This window comes from Lontra canadensis, unplaced genomic scaffold (assembly GCF_010015895.1).
Source record: "Lontra canadensis isolate GAN:19392208 unplaced genomic scaffold, GSC_riverotter_1.0 scaffold65, whole genome shotgun sequence".
In the NCBI taxonomy this organism is placed as follows: Eukaryota; Metazoa; Chordata; class Mammalia; order Carnivora; family Mustelidae; genus Lontra; species Lontra canadensis.
In genome coordinates, this window is record NW_022631059.1 from 4,553,762 (window position 1) to 4,576,219 (window position 22,458).

General features: G+C 43.2%; 2 protein-coding genes across 2 annotated transcripts in view; one reads left to right on the top strand and one right to left on the bottom strand.

Moving 5' to 3' along the window:
- Nucleotides 1-12,558, bottom strand: part of RAB22A (RAB22A, member RAS oncogene family) — a 50,522-nt gene extending 37,964 nt beyond the window's left edge. Inside the window, exons 1-2 of the mRNA XM_032878906.1 lie at nt 12,263-12,558; nt 11,205-11,284 (exon numbers count right to left, since the gene is read on the bottom strand). Of these exons, the coding sequence (XP_032734797.1) occupies nt 11,205-11,284; nt 12,263-12,298 (116 nt within the window). The 5' untranslated portion in view covers nt 12,299-12,558. The remainder of the gene's footprint in view (nt 1-11,204; nt 11,285-12,262) is intronic.
- A 108-nt stretch (nt 12,559-12,666) lies between these two features.
- The window catches only part of LOC116880098 (serine/threonine-protein phosphatase 4 regulatory subunit 1-like), a 79,878-nt gene continuing 70,086 nt past the window's right edge, over nt 12,667-22,458 (top strand). Inside the window, exons 1-2 of the mRNA XM_032878907.1 lie at nt 12,667-12,741; nt 12,908-12,952. Coding sequence (XP_032734798.1) covers nt 12,735-12,741; nt 12,908-12,952 — 52 coding nt within the window. The 5' untranslated portion in view covers nt 12,667-12,734. The remainder of the gene's footprint in view (nt 12,742-12,907; nt 12,953-22,458) is intronic.

Sequence of the window (22,458 nt, forward strand, 5' to 3'; positions counted from 1 at the left end):
ATATTAATAGAAAAAAAGGAGAAAACCAGGTTATCATCTAAATATGCAGAATGGGACACCTGGGTGTTGTAGTTGGTTGAGTGTCTGACTCGTGGTTTTGGCTCAGATCATAATCTCAGGGTTGTGAGATCGAGCACTGTGTTGGGCTCTGTGCTCACCTTGGAGCCTGCTCGAGCTTCTCTCTCCCTCTGGCCCTCAAACCACCCCCCACCCATGCTCTTTCTCTAAAATAAATAAAATCTTACAAAAAAATGTAGAAAAAAGTTAAGGTAAAACTGAAGACCTATTTTTTTTTTTTAAAGATTTTACTTATTTATTTGAGAGAGAGAGACACAGCAAGAGAGGGAATACAGCAAGGGGAGTGGGAGAGGGAAAAAGCAGGCTCCCCGCTGACCCATGCACGGCTTGATCGATCCCAGGACTCTGGGTCATGACTTGAGCCGAAGGCAGACGCTTAACGGCTGAGCCACCCAGGCATCCCTCAAGACCCATTCTTAATAAAAACATTCAGCAAACTATAAATAGAAGGAAACTTCCTCATCTTAATAATTGACAACCTACAACTAATACCAAACTTAAGAGTATGATGTTGAATGACTCTCCGATAAGATTGTGAAAACGTAAGGGTGTTGGTCACTACTTTATTCAGAATGTACTGGAAATCCTATCCTGTGCAGCAAGGTATGGAAAAAAACTAAAAGGAAAGGATGCACACTGTCTTTACTTTCAAACAACATAATGATGTATGTAGAAAATCCCAAGGAATCTATAAGACAACTCCTAGAATAAATGAATTTAAATAGGATTACAGTGTATAAGGTCGATACACAAAAATCAGCAGTACTTCCATAGACAGGTACCACACAGTTGTAAACAAAATGAAAAAATACAATTCCATTAATACTAGTTTAAAAAGGATTAATATTAAAAAATTTTGACAAAAAAACTTTTAAGACTCCCCCACCTAAACCCATGAAATAACGAAGAGAGCTGTTAATGGAAGCAGAAACCATTCTAGTGCACAGCCCAGAAGACTCAAAATTACAATTTTTTTCAATGTTATAATTTTTGACTAAGGTGCCAAGGCTTTTCAATGCAGAGAAGAAAGTCTTTTCAACAAATGATGTTGGGACAACTGCATAATCACATGGGAACATATTGCACCTTACCTCTGTCTCACAATACAAATTAATTTGAGACAAATTGAAGAACTAAATGTAAAGCTAAAACTATGAAGAAAACATAGAAGAATGTGGCGAGACTTTGCGAAAGGGAAAGCCTTCTCAGAGAGGACCAAAAAAGCATGAATCAGAAAAGACAAAATTGACAGCATGGACTTCAATAAAATTAAAACCTCTTTTCGTCAGAAGATATCATTAAGGAAATGAAAAGGCAAACCAAAGAATGGAAGAAAATATATGGGGTAAATATATCTGACAAAAGAGCTGTATTTGTTGTATGGTGGTACTATAAAGAATCCCCACAAATCGTTTAAAAAATAAGACAAAGTCCAGATGAAAATGGACAAAAGACTTGAAGAGGGACTTCATGAAAGATATGAGTGTAAAAAAGAATACTCAAAGGTTCTTAACATTCTCAGTCATCTGGGAAATACAGACTAAAAGCACAATGTGATACCAGTTTGTACCCAGCAGGACAAGTAAAGTTAAAAGACAGATAAATACTGGTGAGAATGTGGAGCAACTGGAATTCTACACATCACAGCAGGAGGGTAAGATGATACAACCACTCTGGACAGCTGTCTGGAAACTTATGAAATTATATGTCCACTTATCCTACAAATTAGAAATTCTAAACCTAGCTATTTACCCAAAAGGAAATGAAGACCTATGTCCATACAAAGACTTATAAAAGAAAAGTTCACAGTATCTATATTCACAATACCCAAAACCTGAAAATGACGGGGACGTCCATAACCAGAAGAGATAAATTGTGATCTACTCACACAAGAGAACATTATTCACCAATTAAAAAACTGGGGTTGGGGGGACTATAGTACATGCAACAACATGGCTGAAACTCTAAAACATTGTTTTACGGAGAAGAAACCAGATAGCATTTATGTCATTTATGTGTAATTCAAGAACAGGCCAAGTAAGCTATAGTGAATGAGATCACCACGGTGGTTGCTTATGGGGAGTGGGACTCATCGGAAGAACTTTCTGAGGTGATGGAAATTTCTGGATTTTGATTAGGGAGTTGGGTTATATGTAGCATACTTCAACAGAATCAAATCATAAGCTGCTTATAAGGGCCCCACTTTGAATATAAAAGAATATAAAGATATAGAAGGGTTGAAAAACAAAAGGATGAGAAAATACACACCATGCAAATACCAACTGAAGGAAATAATGCTGTTATATTGATAACAGACAAATCAGATTTCAAGGCAAAATGTACCCTAGAACTTAAAAGAGTACATTTCAGGATGCTAGAAAGTTTGCATCATCGTAAGATATAAAATTCTAAATTTGTAGGCACTGCATGGAGCTGCGGCATTGATAAAATGAAGCTGAACGCAAAGGGTAAACAAATACATAGCCACGGCGGGGATTCTAGCCCACTTCTCTCAGTAACTGATGGGTTCAGGCAGATGAAAACAACTAACAAGGAACAGAAAGAACGAACAACGTGATCAATAAACTTGACCGAACTCCATTCATAGAACAGGTGCAGAATATACAAAAACTTTTCAAACACAGACTGAATATTTACCAAAATTGACATATGCTGTGCCACACAGTAAACTGTACCACGTTTTAAAGGATTTAAATCATGCAAAATATGCTCTGTCACCTCAATATAACTGTGTCAGCAATCAGTAACACAGAGTTAACTGGGGGCCTCCTTGTACTTGAAAACTGAGAAACACACATCTGAGTGACAGCTGGGTCAAGGATGTTATCTTAATAGGAAGTGGAAAATATTCTGAAATGAATGATAATGAAATTATGACATATAAAAATTTGTTGGAATCAGTAAGAGCCATGGTTAAGGTTTTAGAAATATAAGGAATACAAGTGAAAATAATAGAGACTGGAAATCAATGATCTCATCATCTATCTTAAGAAAGAACAGCACATTGAACAGGACAGAAACAACCAAGATAGGAGCAGAAATTAATGAATTGGAAAGTAGACATACTGTAGAGCTGATTAGAGGCAAAACTAATGTCAGAAATGCAAAAGGGGTATCAGTTTAGAAACTTTTCTTTACACCAACTGGAAAACACATATGAAAGAGTCAAAAACCTTAAAAAAACAAACCCACAAAAGCCCACAATCTATCAAAACCAATATAAGAAGAAATAGAAAATCTGTAAATGAATAGTCTTACAACTATGAAAAGAAATGGACTCCCAAGCTCCATACCACAAGGACAATACAAAGCTCAGACAGCATCACTGATGAATTTTACTAATCACTTAAGAAATAAGAGCAATTTTATACAAACCCTTGCACCGAAGAGTTTCCCAACTCATTTACAAGGGAAGCAAAACCTGACACCAAACTTACAAAAGGGATTATTACATGACAATCTTACTTATAAACAGACACAAAAATCCTAGAAACCAGCAAATTAAAAACAGTGATTACTAAAAGAATACGTCACAATCGAAGTGGGTTTATTCCATGAAAATTCAACAGTGTAATATACCATATTAACAGCATAAAAGAGAGTAATTGCATGACTGAGTAGATGTAAAAAAATCTTTTGATAAATCCTACCCTTATTCATGTAAGAAAAAAAAAAATCCCAGCAAAATGATGAAAAGAAGGACACCCTGTAATGTGATAAGGGATATGTTCAAAAAACCTACAGTAAACATTTAATTTAATGGTATGACAGTGAAAGCTTTCCCACTAAGATTAGAGTAAGATAAGAACACCCAGCGCCACATTTCTATTCAATACTGTTCAGGAGCTCCTACTCGATTCAATAAGAAAAGAAATAGTTTAGGATGAGAAATAAATACATTTCAAAACAATACCACGCAGTATTTTAATAGCATAAAATTGCTTTGAAACATCAAACCCCTTAGTATAAATCGAAGGAAAAAATGTGTAAATCCACTATACAGAGAAGTAGAAAAAAATACTGAGAGAAAATAAAGAAGCTTGTCTAATAAATGGAAGCATAATCAAAGGTCATATATTAGAAAATTCAATATCATAAAGATGACATTTCTTTCCAAACCAATCTATAAATTCAGTGGAATGTCAATCAAAATCAGTAGAAATTGGTGTGTTGGTATATGTGAAAATGGACAAGATGATTTTTAAAGTTTATATGGAAATGTAAGCCAAGACATTCTTTTTTTTTTTTTAATATTTTATTTATTTATTTGACAGACAGAGATCACAAGTAGAGCAGCAGGCAGAGAGAGAGGAGGAAGCAGGCTCCCCGCTGAGCAGAGAGCCTGATGCGGGGCTCCATCCCAGGACCCTGGGATCATGACTTGAGCTGAAGGCAGAGGCTTTAACCCACTGAGCCACCCAGGCACCCCAAGCCAAGACATTCTTAACAGCACAGAAGACACATCATTGGACATTAAGACTTATTACAAAGATACAGAAGTAAAGAAACTGTGATATTGGCACAAGGACCCAGAAAAAAAGACCAATAGTCTCTTTAAAGGATCAATGGCTAAGGCCAAAAAAAAGTGTATTATGAATCTTATAAGATGCAGGAGTAAAACATGACATTAATAGCACAAAGGACGAGAGGGAAAATGAAACTATGCTCTCATAAGGTTCTTATACCATATATGAAATTGTGTATTATTTGAAAGTAGACTGAAAAAGAAGTATACTGTAAATCCTAGTGCAACCACTATAATAATAAAACAAAGAAATGGAGCTAACAAGCCAACAGTGAAGATGAAATGGAATCATTAACATGGGCCAAATACGAAAATATAGCAAGATGGTAGATTTAAGCCAAACCATGTTGATACTTGTAATAAATAAAAATGGTTTAAATCAGTATTATGTAACATAGCTTTCTGAGAGGAGGACTGAAAGATAGCTAGTGTGACTGAGGAACTGAATTTTTAATTTTAACTTAAATTCGAATAGCCACATGTGGCTTTGGCAACTGTGCTGGACAGTACAGGTCTCCACACTCCAATTTAAAAGCAGGGACTGTCAGATTAAATGTAAAAGCAGGACCCATAATGCTGTCTACAAGAAACCTCCTTCAAATACATAGATACAAATAGGTTAAATGGAAATGGATGGGAAAAGATATGCAAACACTAATCAACAGAGAGCTGAAGAGCCTGTATTAATATGAGACAAAGTAGAATTTCAGAATCAGGGCTGTTACCAGGGAAAAAAGCATTTCGTGATGGTGAGGGGTCAGATTACCAAGAAAAATAACAATGCCACATGTAGAAACACTCAATAATAAGAGCTTCAAAATGCACGAACAAAAATTGATCAAACTACAAAAGAGAAATAGACAAATTCTCAATTAGGGTGATTTCAAACATTCCTGTCACTGCAAATGAGAGGGGAAAAATCAGTAAAGGTACAGAAGACACGAACAGTGCTATTAACCAAATGGACTAATTTAACATTTATAGAACACGTTCTATTCTCATATACGTGGGACATTCACGAAGACCATATTCGAGGCCATGAAACAAATGTCAAATGTAAAAGGTCTGAAATAATAGTGAGTATATTTTCTGACCAGAAGAGATTTAAAGTAGAAATCAATAATCAAAAAATTTCTGGAAAATCCCTGAATAACTGGAGGTTAGAGAATACTTTTCAACAACCAACAGGTCAAACAAGTCACAAGGAAAATAAATACTCTGAACTAAATGAAAATGAAAATATGGTGTATTAAAATCTTGTGGGATTTACTTAAACCAGTACTTAACAGGGAAATTTATAGTTCTAAATGCTCATATAAGGAAAAAAAAAGGCCCTAAAAAATCACTCTTCTAAACTTCCAGGTTAATAAGTTTAAAAGAAAGAACAAATTAAGCCAAAAAAACCAAATGAGGGCAGAAGAAAACAAAGATAAAAGTAAAAAACAATGAAATAGAAAATAGAAAATTTTAATGAAATAAACTGGTCCTTTGAGAAGATCATTAAAATTAATAAACGTATATAGCAGGACATATCCTAAAGATATTAAAAGGATAATTAAAAATTTAATGAATTTTCTGCCAATAAATTAAAAAAAATAGATACGATAGACAAATTCATCGAAAGACTCTACCTGCCAAAGCTTACTTGGGAATATGCCGTATCTATTAAAGAAATTGAATCTGTAGTTAAAATTTTTCTGACAAAGAAAATTCCTTGCTCAGATGGCTTCATTTGTGAATTATACCAAATCTTTAAGAAGTAATACCAATTCCACATAAACTCTTCCAAAAAGAAGATGAGAAAACACCTCCCGACTTATTTTATGAAGCTCTGATAACAAAACTAGATAAAGATGTTACAAAAAACTGCAATTATCCACTTCATGGAGGCAAATATCCTTAGCAAAATTTTAATAAATCAAACCCAATAATGTATGAAATAATGCATAATAACCAAGTGAAATTTATCCTAGGAGCACATTTAATATTTTAGTATAAATTGCTGTAACTCACTCTTTCAAGATTAAAAAGAAAAATCATAAGAACTAGTTCACAAGACATAAAAACAAAACCAAAACAAAAACCACCTTACATTAATTCAACACGATTCTTGTTGAAAGATCTCACTGATTTAGAGATAGAGGAGAATATTCTCAACCTGATAGTGGGCACCTAGAAAAATCCTCGGTAAAAGACCTAATCCTTCCCACTCAAAGACAGGGAATAAAGTAAGGACATCTGCTTCTACCATTTCTCAACGAAGTACTGGAGGTCCCAGCTAATATAACCAGGCAAGTAAAAGAAATAAAAGACATATACATTGGAAAGGAAGATGTAAAACTCTTTATTACATAGGACATGATCGTACACCTAAGGAAATCCCAAGGAATCTATGAGAAAGGTGCCTGAACTAACTGAATTTAGAAAGTCACAAGGCCAAAACGTAAAAATCAAATTTATTCTATATATTAGCAACAATTAAAAGTTAAAATGAAAAAATTCCATCTATGAATCATAAAGTAACATGAAATACTTGGGGATAAATTTAACAAAATATGTTGAAAAGCCTGTACAGGGACAACCGAAAAACTTTGTTGACAGAAATCAGAACTAAATTAGTACAGAAGTATACCATGTTTATGGATAAGATGCAATATTGCCAATTCTACCCAAATTAATCAATAGATTTGCTACATTCCCGATCAAAATTTCAGCTTTTTTTCAGAAATTGGCCATTGTGATTCTAAAATTTAAATAAATACAAAGGACTGAGAAAAGCCATAAGATTTGAAAAATATACATACAATGGGAGGCTACATATTGCCTGATTTTAAGACTTTCTATAAATCCACAAGAATCAGGACTGTTTATCGTACCAGCACAAGGAGACACAAACAGATCAATGGAACGGAAATAAACCCACAATACTTATCAGTTTATTTTTGACAAAGGCATCAAGGTAATTTAATAAATGCAGAATTAACAAATGTTGCTATAATGACTACACAGACACATCGAAAAAATGATCCCTGAATTCCCTCTCACGGTAAACTAAAGCTAGTAGAAATAGGTCATAAAGTAAAATATAAAACATAAAGCTATTAAAATTCTAAAAGAAAGCACAGGAGAAATCTGTGATTTTGGACATATAGGACACAAAAAATATGAACTACAAAAAAATTGATAAATTGAACTTTATCAAAATTAAACATCTTTGCTCTTTGAAAAATACTGTAATCGAAAGTTTTTCAAGAGTGGAAGTTAACTAGTTGGTGGTGGTGATGGCAGTGAGCAGCATAGCAGACAGCAGGAACTATGAGGCAGTAGAAAAGGATTATGTTGGAGGGGTGACCAGGAGGCTGGTGAATCAATAGGGGCCAGGTCCTGGAGGTCAGGGGAGGCTCCAACATCATTCACCACAGGGTGAGTTGGGACAAAACTCTTGTCTTCTCTAGTTCTCTTCCTCCGTGATAATTCTCCCTTACTGTCCTCTCCTGCTGCCACTCCCCCCACCCCCCACAAAGCTCGTCTTGCATATCCTCCTCAGCTGTGTTCTGCTCCCCATGTTTCCCATCAGTGCTCTCATCCCCTCCCACAACTCAGCTTCACCTGCGCAATGTAGTCTCAAGTCAACTTCTCCAGCCTTTCTCCTTAGGGCCAGGCCCTTATTTCCAACCTACAATTTGGACCTTGTCCCCTGCAGAACTCGGTGTCCATTCCTTCTGTCCTAAGTTCGCCACTCCTCCCATATTCATGGTCTTCCCTAATGGCCAAATATGTCACACTGGGCAGGGTGGAGGGAAGCATGGGCCCTAAGAGTCATCTGGTCTGGACTTAAATTGGAGCCTTCTTTGGACAATGGAAATTTAAGCCATTCTGCCCCTCCAGCCTCCCTCTGCACATCTGTCCTCCCTCCATCTTTGGGACATGGAAATTAAAACCAGAGTGAGGTACTACCACGCACCTTCCAACACAGCTAAAATTATAGACTGTATCATCCACTCATCTCTCAATATTTAAATGTCAAGGCTTCCAAGTGCTTTACACTTCCACTGTCTCCCTTAGGCATCAGCCATTCTGCAGGCCTTGGCCAGGAGCCTGTTACATGTTCTTAGAGCACTCATGCTTCTCCTTCTCAGCACAGAAAAAGGTCAAGTAAATAATTTCCGGTACATTAGTTTTAGAATGTTTTTCTTTCCTCATTGTAGGTAAGGTCCATGAGGGCAGGAACCAAGTTTATCTAAGTTAGGGGTTGGCCAACTTTTCCTGAAAAGGGCCAAATAGAATGTATTTTCAGCTTTCTGGGCCACAGGGCCTTCATCACAACTACTCAACTCTGCCATTGTAGGTGGAGAGCAGTGGAGACAATATGTGAATAAACGAGTGTGACTATGATTTTATGAAGTTTTATTTATTAAAATAGGAGGTGGGCCAAAGGTCCAGAGTTTGCTGACCCGTGGTCTAAATCACCAGCACCCAGTCTAGGATCTGACATATAAAAGGCACTCGAAGGATAAAGAAAGAAGATAAAGCCCTTGGTTTTGGCAATGAGCTGGAAACTGGTACACAGGGAGGGTGGTTTTAGCGGAATGGTGGGGGTGGAATGGAGGCAAGAGTGGGTTGAAGAGGGAGTAGTAGTTGAGGAAGGAGTGACTGCTCTTCCAAGAGTGCCACCATTGGCGCGGCAGGCATTGGGGAATGGTACTGTCTTAGTAGAGCAGGGAAAAGAGGAGCAAGTTTGCAGGCTGTGACAAGAAGGCAGGGCAGGGGAAGAGAAGGAGAACTGTTGAGGAGGGCCCTTCAAAGCTCAGGTGTGTGAGGACGTGGTCACACAGGAGGAACATACCCACTGAGGCTGAGAAAAAAGAAACAAGGAAAAGTGGAAGGAAACTGGGGAAAGCCTCATCTTCCTCTTTCCTGTGAACTGTGAGCCAAGACCACCTGGTGAAGAGGGTGGGACTCCAGGTGAGGAACTGCAGCGTCTGTCAGATTGGGAGGGCTGGCAATAGGTTTGTGGACACCCCGGATAGGGCTGTGGGCTGTCGCCGTCACTGCTGCCGGAGCCATACCCCTCCCTGTTCTCTGGCCGTCTCTCGGGGAGCACTTTTAACCAAGGTGGTGTTTTCGTCTTTCTGAGCTGTCTGCAGCTAAGACCTGGTGTGAAAGCTGTCATTCACTGAGTCACCAGCACTACTTGCTATCACTTCCTGTTACTTCTCTTTCCCAGGCAGGTGGCAGTAGGCAGGGCCTGAGGCACATGAGGTCATGTATTAACAACGTGCACATACCCAGTTCTTTCTTGAAGGCTATTAAAAGGCATTTCAATTTCAGAAAGTTAGTGGTGGTTTCATCCCCATGGCTTCGAATGTGTATGTTGTAAACTACTGGGCAGAACTGGATTTTTCTTTCAACAGAAGAAACCGTTTGATGGGGGGTGTGCAGTAACAACAGCATGGCGGCTATTTAATTTTCCAAGCCTAACACAGTACTGAAACCTATACAACACGACTTCTCACGGAGCAAGTGTTAGTATTACAATACTTAAATACCCTGAAAAATATTTTCTTTTTTTTTTTTTTAAAGAATTTATTTATTTATTTGACAGAGAGAGAGAGATCACAAGTAGGCAGAGAGGCAGGCAGAGAGAGAGGGGGGGGAAGCAGGCTCCCTGCTGAGCAGAGAGCCCAATGCGGGGCTCGATCCCAGGACCCTGGGATCATGACCTGAGCTGAAGGCAGACGCTTAACCCACTGAGCCACGCAGGTGCCCCCTGAAAAACTTTCTCATAGTCAAAAACCTATAACCAATTTCATTTATCCCAAGAACCAGACACCCAGAAAAAGTGTCAATTTCAACATTAATGTATTAATTCATGATTACTACTCGTGCAGGAATGTATGAGAAGGGTTCAGACAGGTAGCAGCGGTGATGGGGCCCACAGCTCTGTCCTGGGCATCCACATCTGCATTTGCCAGCCCTCCCAGTATGACAGATACCTCCTACTTTTCAGGAGAAACGAAAACCATCTAACTATCTTTTAGCTGAACGCCTGAAAGAAGAGTATCAGGACTTGTTTTCTTCTGCTTTATTTCAAGATGTCATTGCTGTTCATATTTATAGACTGAAATACGCTCTACTAAGTAAAACTTTCATTCATATTTTCAGGTTTCCCCCTCACACATCAAAAAATAACTTTCCTAAGACACAACCAATCCTCACTGTACGCTTTCAAGTTATTCCAGAGATGATGGAAACCACCACCTGTGAATGCACTGGAATGTAAAATGGTGACGCCTCCCCACTCCCATAACAAACCTTTTTTTTTTTAAACATTTACTTATTTGACAGAGAGAGGAGAGGTCACAGGTAGGCAGAGAGGCAGGCAGAGAGAGAGAGGGGGAAGCAGGCTCCCTGCTGAGCAGAGAGTGCCTTCCGCTCAGGTAACCCTGGGATCATTACCTGAGCGGAAGGCAGAGGCTTAACCCACTGAGCCACACAGGCGCCCCCATAACAAACCTTTTAATCTGGAAGGACTTCCAATACATCTTTAGATATACGTTCAATAAACTTAATCTCTTACCCTATTGTCGGGTTGATGTTTGGATCAAAACTGTCTTCCACGAACCGCCACACGATACTCGATTTACCTACACCTGTATCCTGAAAAAGAACGAGACGGGTGAATACAAATTAAGTTTACCTGGATGCAGACAAAGAAAATGACTTTGGGCCTGAAACTCAAGATTTTAAGAAAAATCATCTCCTATGCTAATTTTTAGAAGTGAAGGGACCCAAAGAAGGTTTTCATAAACATTCGGTGGGAGTAATTAGATTTCATAATGTACTACAGGACGGGGGTTTTGCAGTTTTTAAGAACATGAACCCTTTGAAAAACCCAAAGTTTCTGCTTAGTGTGAAAAGTGACACACTGGCTTTTTAATATGTGTAAGTAAACTGAACTCTTGAATTATTTCTGAGTAATCCCTGATAAATCACGGCCCCGCCCTATTTGGGCACGGGGAAGACTAGTTATTGGAATCTTTTCCAGTCTTTAAAACAGCAACTCAGGCAAAAGAGCATCAGCTTGAGAAGGCAGGATCTGAAGAAGCAAAGCTGCCCGGACAAGACAGGAAGCAACAGCTTCCAACTACTTTTTGGGGGCTTCCTGATGTGAACATCCCCCCGGAAAAGTAACTCTACGAGAAGTATCACGGGTATCCCACAAGTTCAAAACTCCAAACAAATGAGAAAGGAGACAAACTCTGCTGGTGAAACCTTAAGACCTGCCACTGGTTTTACTTCCGAAGACTCGGCCAACTTCTAGCCAGTACCTTAGGAGGAAACTAGAACTCCTCTCAGCCTAGATGCAGTGGAGAGGCAGGGAAGGCGCTTTACGCTCTGGGGGCGGGAAGAGTCCCTGGACACCAGTAAGGGGCGCGGGAAGGGTCCCTCCTGCCAGCAAGACCCTTAGGAGGGGGCGGAAAGGTGGGCAGGATGGCCCCGGGGCCGGAGGGAGGGTCCCGGGTCAGGTCCTGCACCGAGGCTGGGGGAAGGGGCGCAGAGGACTTGGGCACGCTTGGGTCCCCGGCCTACCCGGCCCCCCCGCGGCCCCCCCGCGGCCGACCCACCGCCACTCACCCCCAGCAGGCACACTTTGAGCTCCCTCAGCGCCATGGCCCGGGAGCCAGGGGCGCGGGCCCGCCGCCGCCCTAAGTTGAGGGAGAGGCCGGGCCCAGCTCGAGCATCCCCCGGCGCCGCCGCCGCACGGCTCAGCCCCGGCCGCGGAGCGCGCAGGGGCGGCGGCCGTCCGCTCGCCAGCCCTCGGCCCGGCCCGTCCGCTGCCAGCTGCGCGGGGCCCGCCTCAGCAGCCGGGATAGTGCCTCGGCCTCTCGGGCGCCGATACCGCCGCCATCTTGAGACGCCGGCCGGGTCACCTGACCTCCCCGCCCACCTCGGCAGCCACCTTCGCCGCGAGGGCGGGGCCCGGCCGGCGCCGAGAGGCTGGCGGGGAGGGGCCGGCCCAGGGGGCGGGGATAGGAGCCTGAGGCCCCGCCTCACACCCACCGGCCCCGCCCTCCCGCGCGGACCCCGCCTCCTGGCCCATCCCAAGATGGCGGGTGAGTGGGGTTGGTTCCCTGGGCGCAGAGGCGGACCCTTCCCCGCCCCCCCCACCCCCCCGAGCCGAGACCACTCCTCAAGGCCTGGGGACCCCCGCCCGCCCCTGAGCCCGCCTGCCGCGGTCCTCTCCTTGCGTGTAACTCCTGTGTGTTTCTTGGTTTTCAGAAATCCCTCTGTACTTTGTGGACTTGCATGATGACTTAGATGATTGTAAGTAACAGTTGGGGCGCCCCTGCCCCTCCCTGGGAAGCTCTCACAGAATTCGGGGTGCACGGGACGCCCGGGGGGAGCTACAGGCCAGGCCCTCCTTGCTGGGACAGAAGAGCGGGGGCCCCCAACTGCCTGGATGCACTTGTGGCAGTCCCTCCTCACTGGGCGGGGCGGGCCAAGGACGGGGAGCCCTCCCCTCCCGGGGGAGGATTTTGGTCGTTGTTAGGAAACTTCTGACTTCCGGTCACTTTCTTTCTCTTCCTCCTCCTGCTCACGCGGTGGCCGGGGAGGGGTAGGAGGGTTCATCCCGAGTCGTGGTGATTCAGGGCGGGAAGAGGCACGGCCCCCGCGGGGTTGGGGGTGACTTCGACCTGGGGTCTCCACTTTTTCCGTGGGACTTTTTAGAGTGAGGGGAGTTTTGGAGTTTGGGAGGTACGGCTCTCCTTGTGGACTCCTCATGTGTTCTGGCCACAAGCCCAGCTCCATCTCTCATCCCAAGGAGCCCTTTGGGGCCGGCATTCCTTGGGTGGTTCTCCTTAACTTGTCCCTTCCTGCCCTTTCTTTTTCTTTGGGGTCACTTTAAGGACTGCTGGCTCAGGGAGGTGTCATCCTGTAAGTGCAAATTCGCTTTTGTGGTAAATGAAGCATTTCCTTTCCATTCGTTTCTTGAGCACCTACTTGTTCTGGGCCAGGTCAAGTACAGCGGCCCAGATCTACAAAGACGAACCAGAAACAGGGGCAGCTTTCTAGGGGTTCACGGTCAGGCAGAGAGCAGACTTGTTCACAGAAAATGACCAAACCCTGGGATGCTTGCTTGTGAAGGAGGCCTGTACAACCATCAAAACAGCTACCTTGATCAAGGCTTGCTCTCCTCTTTCCTTCCCTGTCTGCAGGTTCCTCATCATGAGAGCTGATGTTTATCGAAAACTTGCCGCGGGTCAGGCACAGTTTTAAAGTCTTTGTAGACACTGCCTCGCGGGTCAGGCACAGTTTTAAAGTCTTTGTAGACACTGCCTCCTTTAGAAGGAAGCAACATTATTAAAGTAGGATGGCGCTTGAAGGGGTAGTAAAGCCAGTGGTTAGGAGCTAGGTGGCCAGAAAGTCAAGGAGGTCCTGTGTAACTCTTTACTGGCCGTGTGATCTTGGATCAGTCACTGTACCACTTTGAGCCTTGGTGGCCTCATCTGCAAAATGGGCACAATAGTGTTCCACCTCAAAGGTTTTAGTGAAGGTTAAGTGAATTAAAGGTTTAGAGTGAGGCTCTCTGTACGCAAATACTCGGTAAACATTAGCTGCCGTTGCTGTTGTTACCAATGTGATCATTATTCATATTTATGTAACTCTGTTGAGTCAGGTCCTGTATGACCCTGGGTTTACAGAGATAAGTGTTTCAGCCAATGGACATCCTTGAATGGAAGGAATGTAGCATTTCCACTGGTAAACATCAGTGTACTTCTATGCATAGATTTGATATTTGGCCTGTTGGGAAAGGCAGATTGCTGGCTGTTTTAGTTATTTAACACATTACCCCAAAACTTAGTGGCTTAAACCAACAGCATTTTATTATTATTATTTATTATTTTTTAAAGATTTTATTCATTTATTTAGAGAGAGAGAGAGAGGATGAGTGGGAAGAGGGGCAGAGGGAAAGGAAGAGAGAGAATCTCAAGCAGACTGGCAGAGAGCAGGGAGTCTGAGGAGGGCTCGATCTCACGACCCTGAGATCATGACCTGAGCCCAAATCAAGAGTCGGCCGCTTAACCGACTGAGCCACTGAGGTGCTCCCAAACGAAGAGTATTTTATTGCTAACAATTCTGTGGGTTGCCTGGGTGATAGAGAAGCTTCATGTGTTCGCATTTGAACTCTGGGAAGGTGAGAAGGTCCAAGATGGCTTCATGCACAGGAGTTCTGATGGGACTGTTGGCCGGGACCTCAGTTCTTGTCCAAATACCTTTGCGACTTGGCTTGGTTGGCCTTCTCAAACCGTCATGGCAATTGGAGCTTTTTCCTGGTGGCTGGCTTTCTTCAGTCTTTTTTGTATGTATGTACTAAAAGAAAGTAAGAGAGTCTATAGGTAAAAATAATTGATTTTACTTTGGCCTTGTTTGAACAAGTATTGGGTGTTTGATACCCAAGTATTGGGTGTCTTCTCATAATAGAGAAGGCATTAAATACCCTGTAGCAGACGGCTGAAGACTTGCCCCAACAAGGAAGGAAGCCACCATTATGGCTCTGACTCTACCCATGCCTTGGGATTGCATCTTTGGGAGTCTTGTGGGGCTTCCTGTTTGAGCAGGGATGGGAGCTACGAGGTGCTGTACTTGACAATGTAATACAAATAATGACTTTACAATATAATTGATTTAATAGCTATATAGGAGGGCCTGTTCCCCACCCCCACCAGACTCCTTGGGTCCCACCTTTACTCCTTACTGTGGTGGCACTTGGGAGGCATTATTATGCCATGATTGACAGCCAGAACCCTGAGGTCCTGTGACCCACTTCCTGCCTTTAGCTGTGTCTTATGAGACAAGCAGATCAGTCCCCCACTCATTCTGTTCAGTTTTTTCGTCTGGAAGGTTACATGAGAATAAGAGATGCCTCATAAAACTGATGGGGTTAGATGAGGTAGTACACATACCACATTTTAGCTTAGTGCCTGGCGTAAAGAATCTTAGAGTCAATTGAATTTATTATTTTCATCATCATTACTAGTGTGGGCTTTCATGTAGGATTTTCTGATTCAGTGTTTATGGCTGCTCTGTGAGGTAGGTGAGATTATTCCGATTTTACAAATGATAAAACTGAGAATCAGAGAGATTCAGTAACTTACCTAGTGTGGCTCAGAAATGATAGAACTAGCAGTCATACTCTTCCTTTTGACTCTTGTTTTCTTGTCTGCCACCCGGATCAGCCTCACCAATATTCTTAACCTAATGGTGGGGGTGTGGATGTCAGTTTGGGTGGTTTTAGGTCTCGTCTTCCGTGGGTGTTTTGTGTAAGTGATGTGATAACTGCTTCATTTAGGCTGTAAGTCGCTTTGGGCAGGGACACAGGTCATCCTTTTTATAACCCAATTGTCCTATTTGAGCTAGGTGTTTAATTAATGTTGTTACTCGTAACAATAATGGATTACAAGGCTTGTCTGATTTACTTTGTGATTCTTGATTAAATTTGGCTGACTTAAAAAAAAAGCTTTAATGAATGTATGCCTTGTTTTTTTTTTTTTTTTAAACCATTCGTAGTCTTCAGGCCATCCAGCACAGAAAAGATTTAATTTTCGAGAATTAGATTGCTAAATTCCTTCTCTTGAGAACAGAAAGTGTGTGGGGTAGCCTGGCGTATTGGTCCCCGTGGCGGATTGCGCTGGAAAGTAGAGCTGTGTGAATCTGTGCTTATGGGGCCTATGCGTTTGCTTATAGCAGGTGCGGCCCTAAGAGATGCTGCCCTTGGTGAGGTTTGCTTGGCCATTTAGCATCTAAGCATATGCCGGTGGTAGTTGAAAACAAGAATGAGGGTGATCTGTCATGGATGAGAAGACACCTAAATGATTGATCACCAAAATACTTTGTGGTCATCCTTGGGCTCTTAGCTGAACAAACCAGCTTTAATAAGACGTGATGGCAACAGTGGGGGAAATTGAGCTTGGCCTGGGTAGTAGATGTTAAGTTAAATGTTAAAAATTCTTAGGAACTAAAAAAATAAAAAAAAAAAGAATTCTTAGGAACTTTGTCAGATGTGACAGTGGTAACAGCTTTGTTCAAAGGGGAGGGGCCTCACCTAACAGGAACAAACAAGCATTTATGGGTGAAGTGATTTGACGAGGGAGATCTGCTTTCAGATTTTGCAACGAACAATAAACAAACACAAAGTTGGGAAGAAGGATTAATGGGGGGGAAAGGCAGAGTATTGAGACTTATTGAGGCTGGCTGTTGGGGACATGGGGATTTTACCGTTCTCTCTGTTTTTGCATGTGCTTGGAAATTTCCGTAATACGGAGTGTTTGAAAAAGGAGGTAAAAGTTTCATATGTGATCCAGTATCTGTACAAAGAGTTGGAGAGCTGGATCCCAGTTCCGAAGTCCCTGCAGCATTATTGGAGGGTGCATCTAGCTTCCAAAGACAGATGGGTAGAATATGTTAGCATTTAGGGAATAAATTGTTTTCGAATGTTTCGTTTTTAAGAGGTATCTATGAAAGAAGTTGGAAGAGGGCATACTTCTATTGATAAGAAAGCCTAGCTGCCAGCCAGTGATAATCTGAACTTCCATAGAAAATAGGGTTAGCTGGGGTGGAGGAATACAGACTCTTCCGACCTTGAGCTGGAAGGGGCAGGGTATACGGTTAAGCTGGAATGAAAGACACCCTCCTGAGCAGAAGGCATTCCATTTCACCTGCCTGCTTTGTTCCAAGTTTCTAAAAATGTTCTGTTCATGGATCACAGCCAGGCTGTGTGCCCCCAAAGTGGAGAAGCTATATTAATTTGAGCCCAAAACCAAACCATTGAGCTTTTTCTCTGAACTATAAGATAAACTTGAATCGAAGATTGTCAATTAAAAACAACAACAGCAATCTCTCTCCCCCCTTAAGTGAACTGGCTTGAATAGGAACAGGAACTTGAGTATGCTAATACTTGGGAAATGGAAAAAAAAATCCCAATATCGCATTATTCTCTAAATCAGAGATGGGCACATTCTCCCCCCCCCACCCCAATAAGGATCAGATAATAAACATTTTAGGCTTTGTGGGCTAGAAGGGCTGATGCAGCCAGTCAAGTCTGCTGTTGTAGTCTGGAAGCACCCACAGACATACATAAATGAATGGGTATGGCTGTTTTCTAATAAAACTTTATTTACAAGCACAGGCAGTAGGCTGGATATGGTCCACGGGCCATAGTTAGCCAACCCCTGTTCTAAATCAAACTTGACTTCATTCTGTCAGAGCCTCTAAGTTTGTCTATTAGCTGAGCCAACCTTATAGGCTGTCTTTCCCACTGGGTTCAGTTTGAAGGGCTGAGCTTTTTGCTAGCATCACCTCTGTTTTGTTAAGTAACCCTTGACATATTGGTCAAAGTTTGTGTCTCATTTATCCTGTCGTATGTTGGGAATGAAAACATGTATCTCTGTCCTCCCAGCACGGTGAGGTGGCAAGGAATGAAAGAGTCAGAGTGGTGGACCCAGAAGCAACTTTGCTTCCCCTCTCTGATCATTATAATGTATTTTACTTTTGTTGCTCTGTATTTTCCTATGAGACAAAACAGATGAACATCAGAGATTCCCTGAAATTGTCTCTGGTTAAAAAGAGCGTTTTAAATGGCTTTCTACATCACAAATTAAGATCTTTTTATTTTATTTTTATTTTTAATTAGTTAATTAATTAATTACCTTAGGTAGGCTCCACGCCCAATGTGGGGCTTGAACTCATGACCCTGAGATTGAGTTGCCTGCTCTATTGACTGAGCCAGCCAGGCGCCCGACAAATAAATAAGGCATTTATTTATCTACTTATGATTTTTTAAAGATTTTATTTATTTGAGAGAGAATGACCATGCACAACCGGGCTGGGGGCAGAGGGAGAGGGAGAAGTGGATTCCCCACTGAGCAGGGAGCCTGATGTGGGGCTTGATCCCAGGACCCCGACCTGAGCTGAAGGCAGTTGCTTAACTGACTGAGCCACCCAGGTGCCCCAAAGTAAGATCTTTTAAACAGAAAATTTGCAACAAAACCTAGGTAATAAAAGAAAGTGGTTTTGACACTCAATACACTTAATTCGAACCCTGATGGGAAAAAAGTAAGATGAGGGCAAGTGGTTGCTTTCCATGTTTGGAAAGTCATTCATCCGGTAACAGGTGTCTCTCCAGTCCCTTCCAGGGGCTGGCCTGCAGGAGGTGCCAAGGACAGGGGGCTGAAGAAGCCCTGGGCTCCATCCCAGGATGCACCTGCCTGATGGGGAGGTGCACACTAGAGGTGGTGCAGAAGGCAGCCTGCTCGGGGCTCCAGGAAGCGGAGCGGCAAGACAGAGCCACGTGGCTACCAGGGTTAGGAGGGGAGGTGGCCTTCGAGTTGGGTCAGGCCAAGGAAGGCGGGGGGCATGCCAGGGAGAGGGCCCACGTGTGTAGAAGTGGTTATGTGATGAGAAGGTTGGGGACTTGGGTGCCAGGGGTATGCAGGGCCAAGGAGTGGGAGAGACCGTGCGGGTAGATGGGGGGCCCACCCGTGAAGAGTAAGCACCTGTCTTCCCATAATGGGGTTTAGACTCCCCTGAGAGGTGGTAGGGAGTCCCTCGATGTGTTGCTGGGACTTAGGTTTTAGGTAACCCAGGCAGTGGTACAAGAACTGCCATTTAGTTAGGGCTGATACTGTGCCAAGCTCTGCTGTGAGCGCTTGTAGTATTTAACTACAAATATCTTATGCAGCAGGTATTTTTAACTTTATTTGTTGCCAAGCAAGGCTCCCAAGGGGCACAGAAAGTCTAAGGAACTTGCCCCGAACAATGCAGCTTGTGAAAGTCAAACCCGGGAGTCTGGCTGCAGAATTTGTACTTTGCCACCGTGCCTTGGCAGACTTGCCATTCATTTTCTCCATCTGTTGGTGGACATGAGTAACAAATTATTCAGGACCTACTAAGTCCCAGGCACCACACTGGGCCTTATGGACACAGAGGGGAATGAGACAAATCTGATTTAGACTCTCATGGAGCTGTCAGTCCAGTGGCGGAGACAGCCATTAAGAAGCCAACACAAATGAGTGAGCTAAGTTCAGGAGTGGTGGGTGTGGTGCGGGACGCGTGACCGGTGAGTGTGATCAGAAGGTCCAGGCAGGGCTGTTGGCGGGATGGAGTTGCTGTTCTACCCGGTGGCCAGAGAAGGCTTCTCTAGAGCTCTGAGAAGCGCTCTGAGGTTTGACAAGATAGAGATGTTCCTCCTCGGAGCTGGAGAAAGCCTCTGGGCCTGGCAGACAGTAAGGGGCACAGACTCTGAGGCTGGAGGGGCTCATCGTTGTCCAGGACCCGTGCATCGGGAGGGAGCACAGTGAGTTAGACACAGAAGTTAGAGCAGTGGGGGGTGGGGGCCGGCTACCACGTGTGGCCTTCAGCCCCTCACAGGATAAGGGGTTTGCCTTTTGTTCAGGGAGCCCATGGGGTGCCACTGGAGGATTCGAATCAGGGGAGTACTGGAGCCGAGTTACATTGTAGAGGGCCGACTATGGAGAAACAAGCCAGGGATGGAAAAAGTGTTGTGTTCCAGGGACCCAGACAAGGGCAGTGGGATCTCAGTGGAGGAGGCAGGTGTCAGAGCAGCAAGTGGGGGCTAGAGCTAGTTCCGGCAGGGAAGGGTCAACTCAGATACAGACTCTGCGGCAGCACTTCTGCTTCCCGCCACCCAGGCTAGGCCAGGTTCCTCTCCTCCTCCTCCTCCCCGAGCCCTGTGGCAGCATTTAAGCCAGGCGTGGCCAGAGGCCTGCTCTGGTCCATCAGACCCGGTCTTCCCCATCTTGGCCCACCCGGGTCTAGCCTGCTGAGCGGCACGTGACAGACACGCAGAAGTGCGCACCGACTCCAGGCAGTATGCAAGGAGGTCATGCTTTCCATCTGGACAGTTGCTTTTGCGGCGTGTTTAGGAGATCCTGGGGGCACAGTCCAGGAGGCCACCGAAAAGCCCCCTTGTAGGGCTCTAGAGCAGAGTTAGGACTGGAGGGAGTCATTAGTGGTGGATGGAAGTCGAAGCCAGGGGAATGGATAAGAGCAGCTTGGAGGGTGTTGCAGGAAAAGAAGGTGAAGGCTGGAGCCCCCAGCAGCAGAAGCTTCTAGTAGCGAGGCCTGGAGAACAAACATCCCAGAGGTAAGACGCCAGGGGACCCTTGAAGCCAAGGTTTTGTTTGGGGTGATTGTTCCTGCCACTTGCCACTGAAGGGTTAGGGAGAATGAATCCTGAAGACAGGCCACGGGCTTTGGTAGGTAGGAGGTCTTCAGGGAGCTTTGGGAGGGCTCTTCCACGGCAGCCGAGGAGCAGAAGCCAGACCAGGATTAGCTGGGAAGGCATTAGGAGTTACATGGACTACAGTGTCACTCACAGTCCACGAGCTCAGGGCTTGTTTATTGAGTACCTCCTGTATTCTGGGCACTGGCTGGTAATTGGATACTTTTGGGAATGGTCACTTCATGTGAGCCCACAGCAGAGGAAAGCAGACCCTTTCAAGGAGAAGCAGCTGGAAGGATTGAGGTTAATTGCATGTCTTGGATAGAAGAGCCCAGAACACATTTGCATTATTTATATTTATTAACTCTGCAAACCTTAAAAAAAAAAAAAGATTTGAATGGCTCAGTAATTCTCTTCATGGTTATATGCCCAACAAGATGTGAACGTATTATTCTCAAAAAGGCATGGTCATAATAGCACCATTCTTTTTGTTTGTTTGTTTCTATTTTTTATTTATTAAAAAATTTTATTTATTTATTTGTCAGAGAGACAGAGAGAGCGTGACAGAGCACAAGCAGGGGGAGCGGCAGGCCAAGGGAACAGCAGACTCCCTGCTGAGCAAGGAGTTCAATGAGGGACTTGATCTCAGGACTCTGGCCTCATGACTGAGCCGAAGGCAGATGCTCAAGCAACTGAGCCCACCCAGGCGCTCCTGTTTGTTTGTTTTAAATCTTTGAGCACCTTTTATGGTCTCGGAGCCTTGTTAACTTTATCCATAGATGAAAACTTCAGACATTCTGAGTAGTTAGGGGGCAAAATCAAGTAATAATTATGTATTGACTGTGTACTATTACCTGACATTGTTTTATGGGCTCAGGGTAAATTCTCTTAGTACTTCTGTAGTTAATTTTTTTGTCTCCAAATGCTATCTATATCTGTATCAACATAGATATAGATACATGTATATACACATATGTATATATCGCATATAACATGTGTATGTATTTATATTTATTATATTTCCTTTTTGTTTTTAAAATTTTTTATTGAAGTATAATTAACATACAGTGTTATATTAGTTTTAGTTGTATGATATAACGATTGAACAATTCTATACATTACTCAACTGCTTTTCATGATAATTGTATTCTTAATCCCCTTTATCTGTTTCACCCATCAAATAATAGCACTATTCTTCGTAGTTGAAAACTGGAGCCTAACCACATGTCCATTGTGAGTACAATGGATTATGAATTGTGGTTCCATTCACACAATGGAAAACTGTGCAGCTGTAATGGTGAATGGTTTGCAAGTCTACCCAATAATGTGGACCAACTTCACAAACGTAATGATGAGTGAAAGATGCCAGACACAAAAGGGTACATACTGACTGATTCTGTTTATATGAAGTAGAAGAACAAACAAAGCTGGTGTCATCCAGGCTGTTTGAAGGTCACCCTTGGGGTAGGATACTGAGCAGAAGGGATCTTGAAGGGCTTTTGGAGATGCTGGTAAAATTCTCTTTGTTGAGCCGAATGCTAGCTACAACAGTGTGTTCAGTTTGTGAAAATCTGTCAGGTGGGACAAT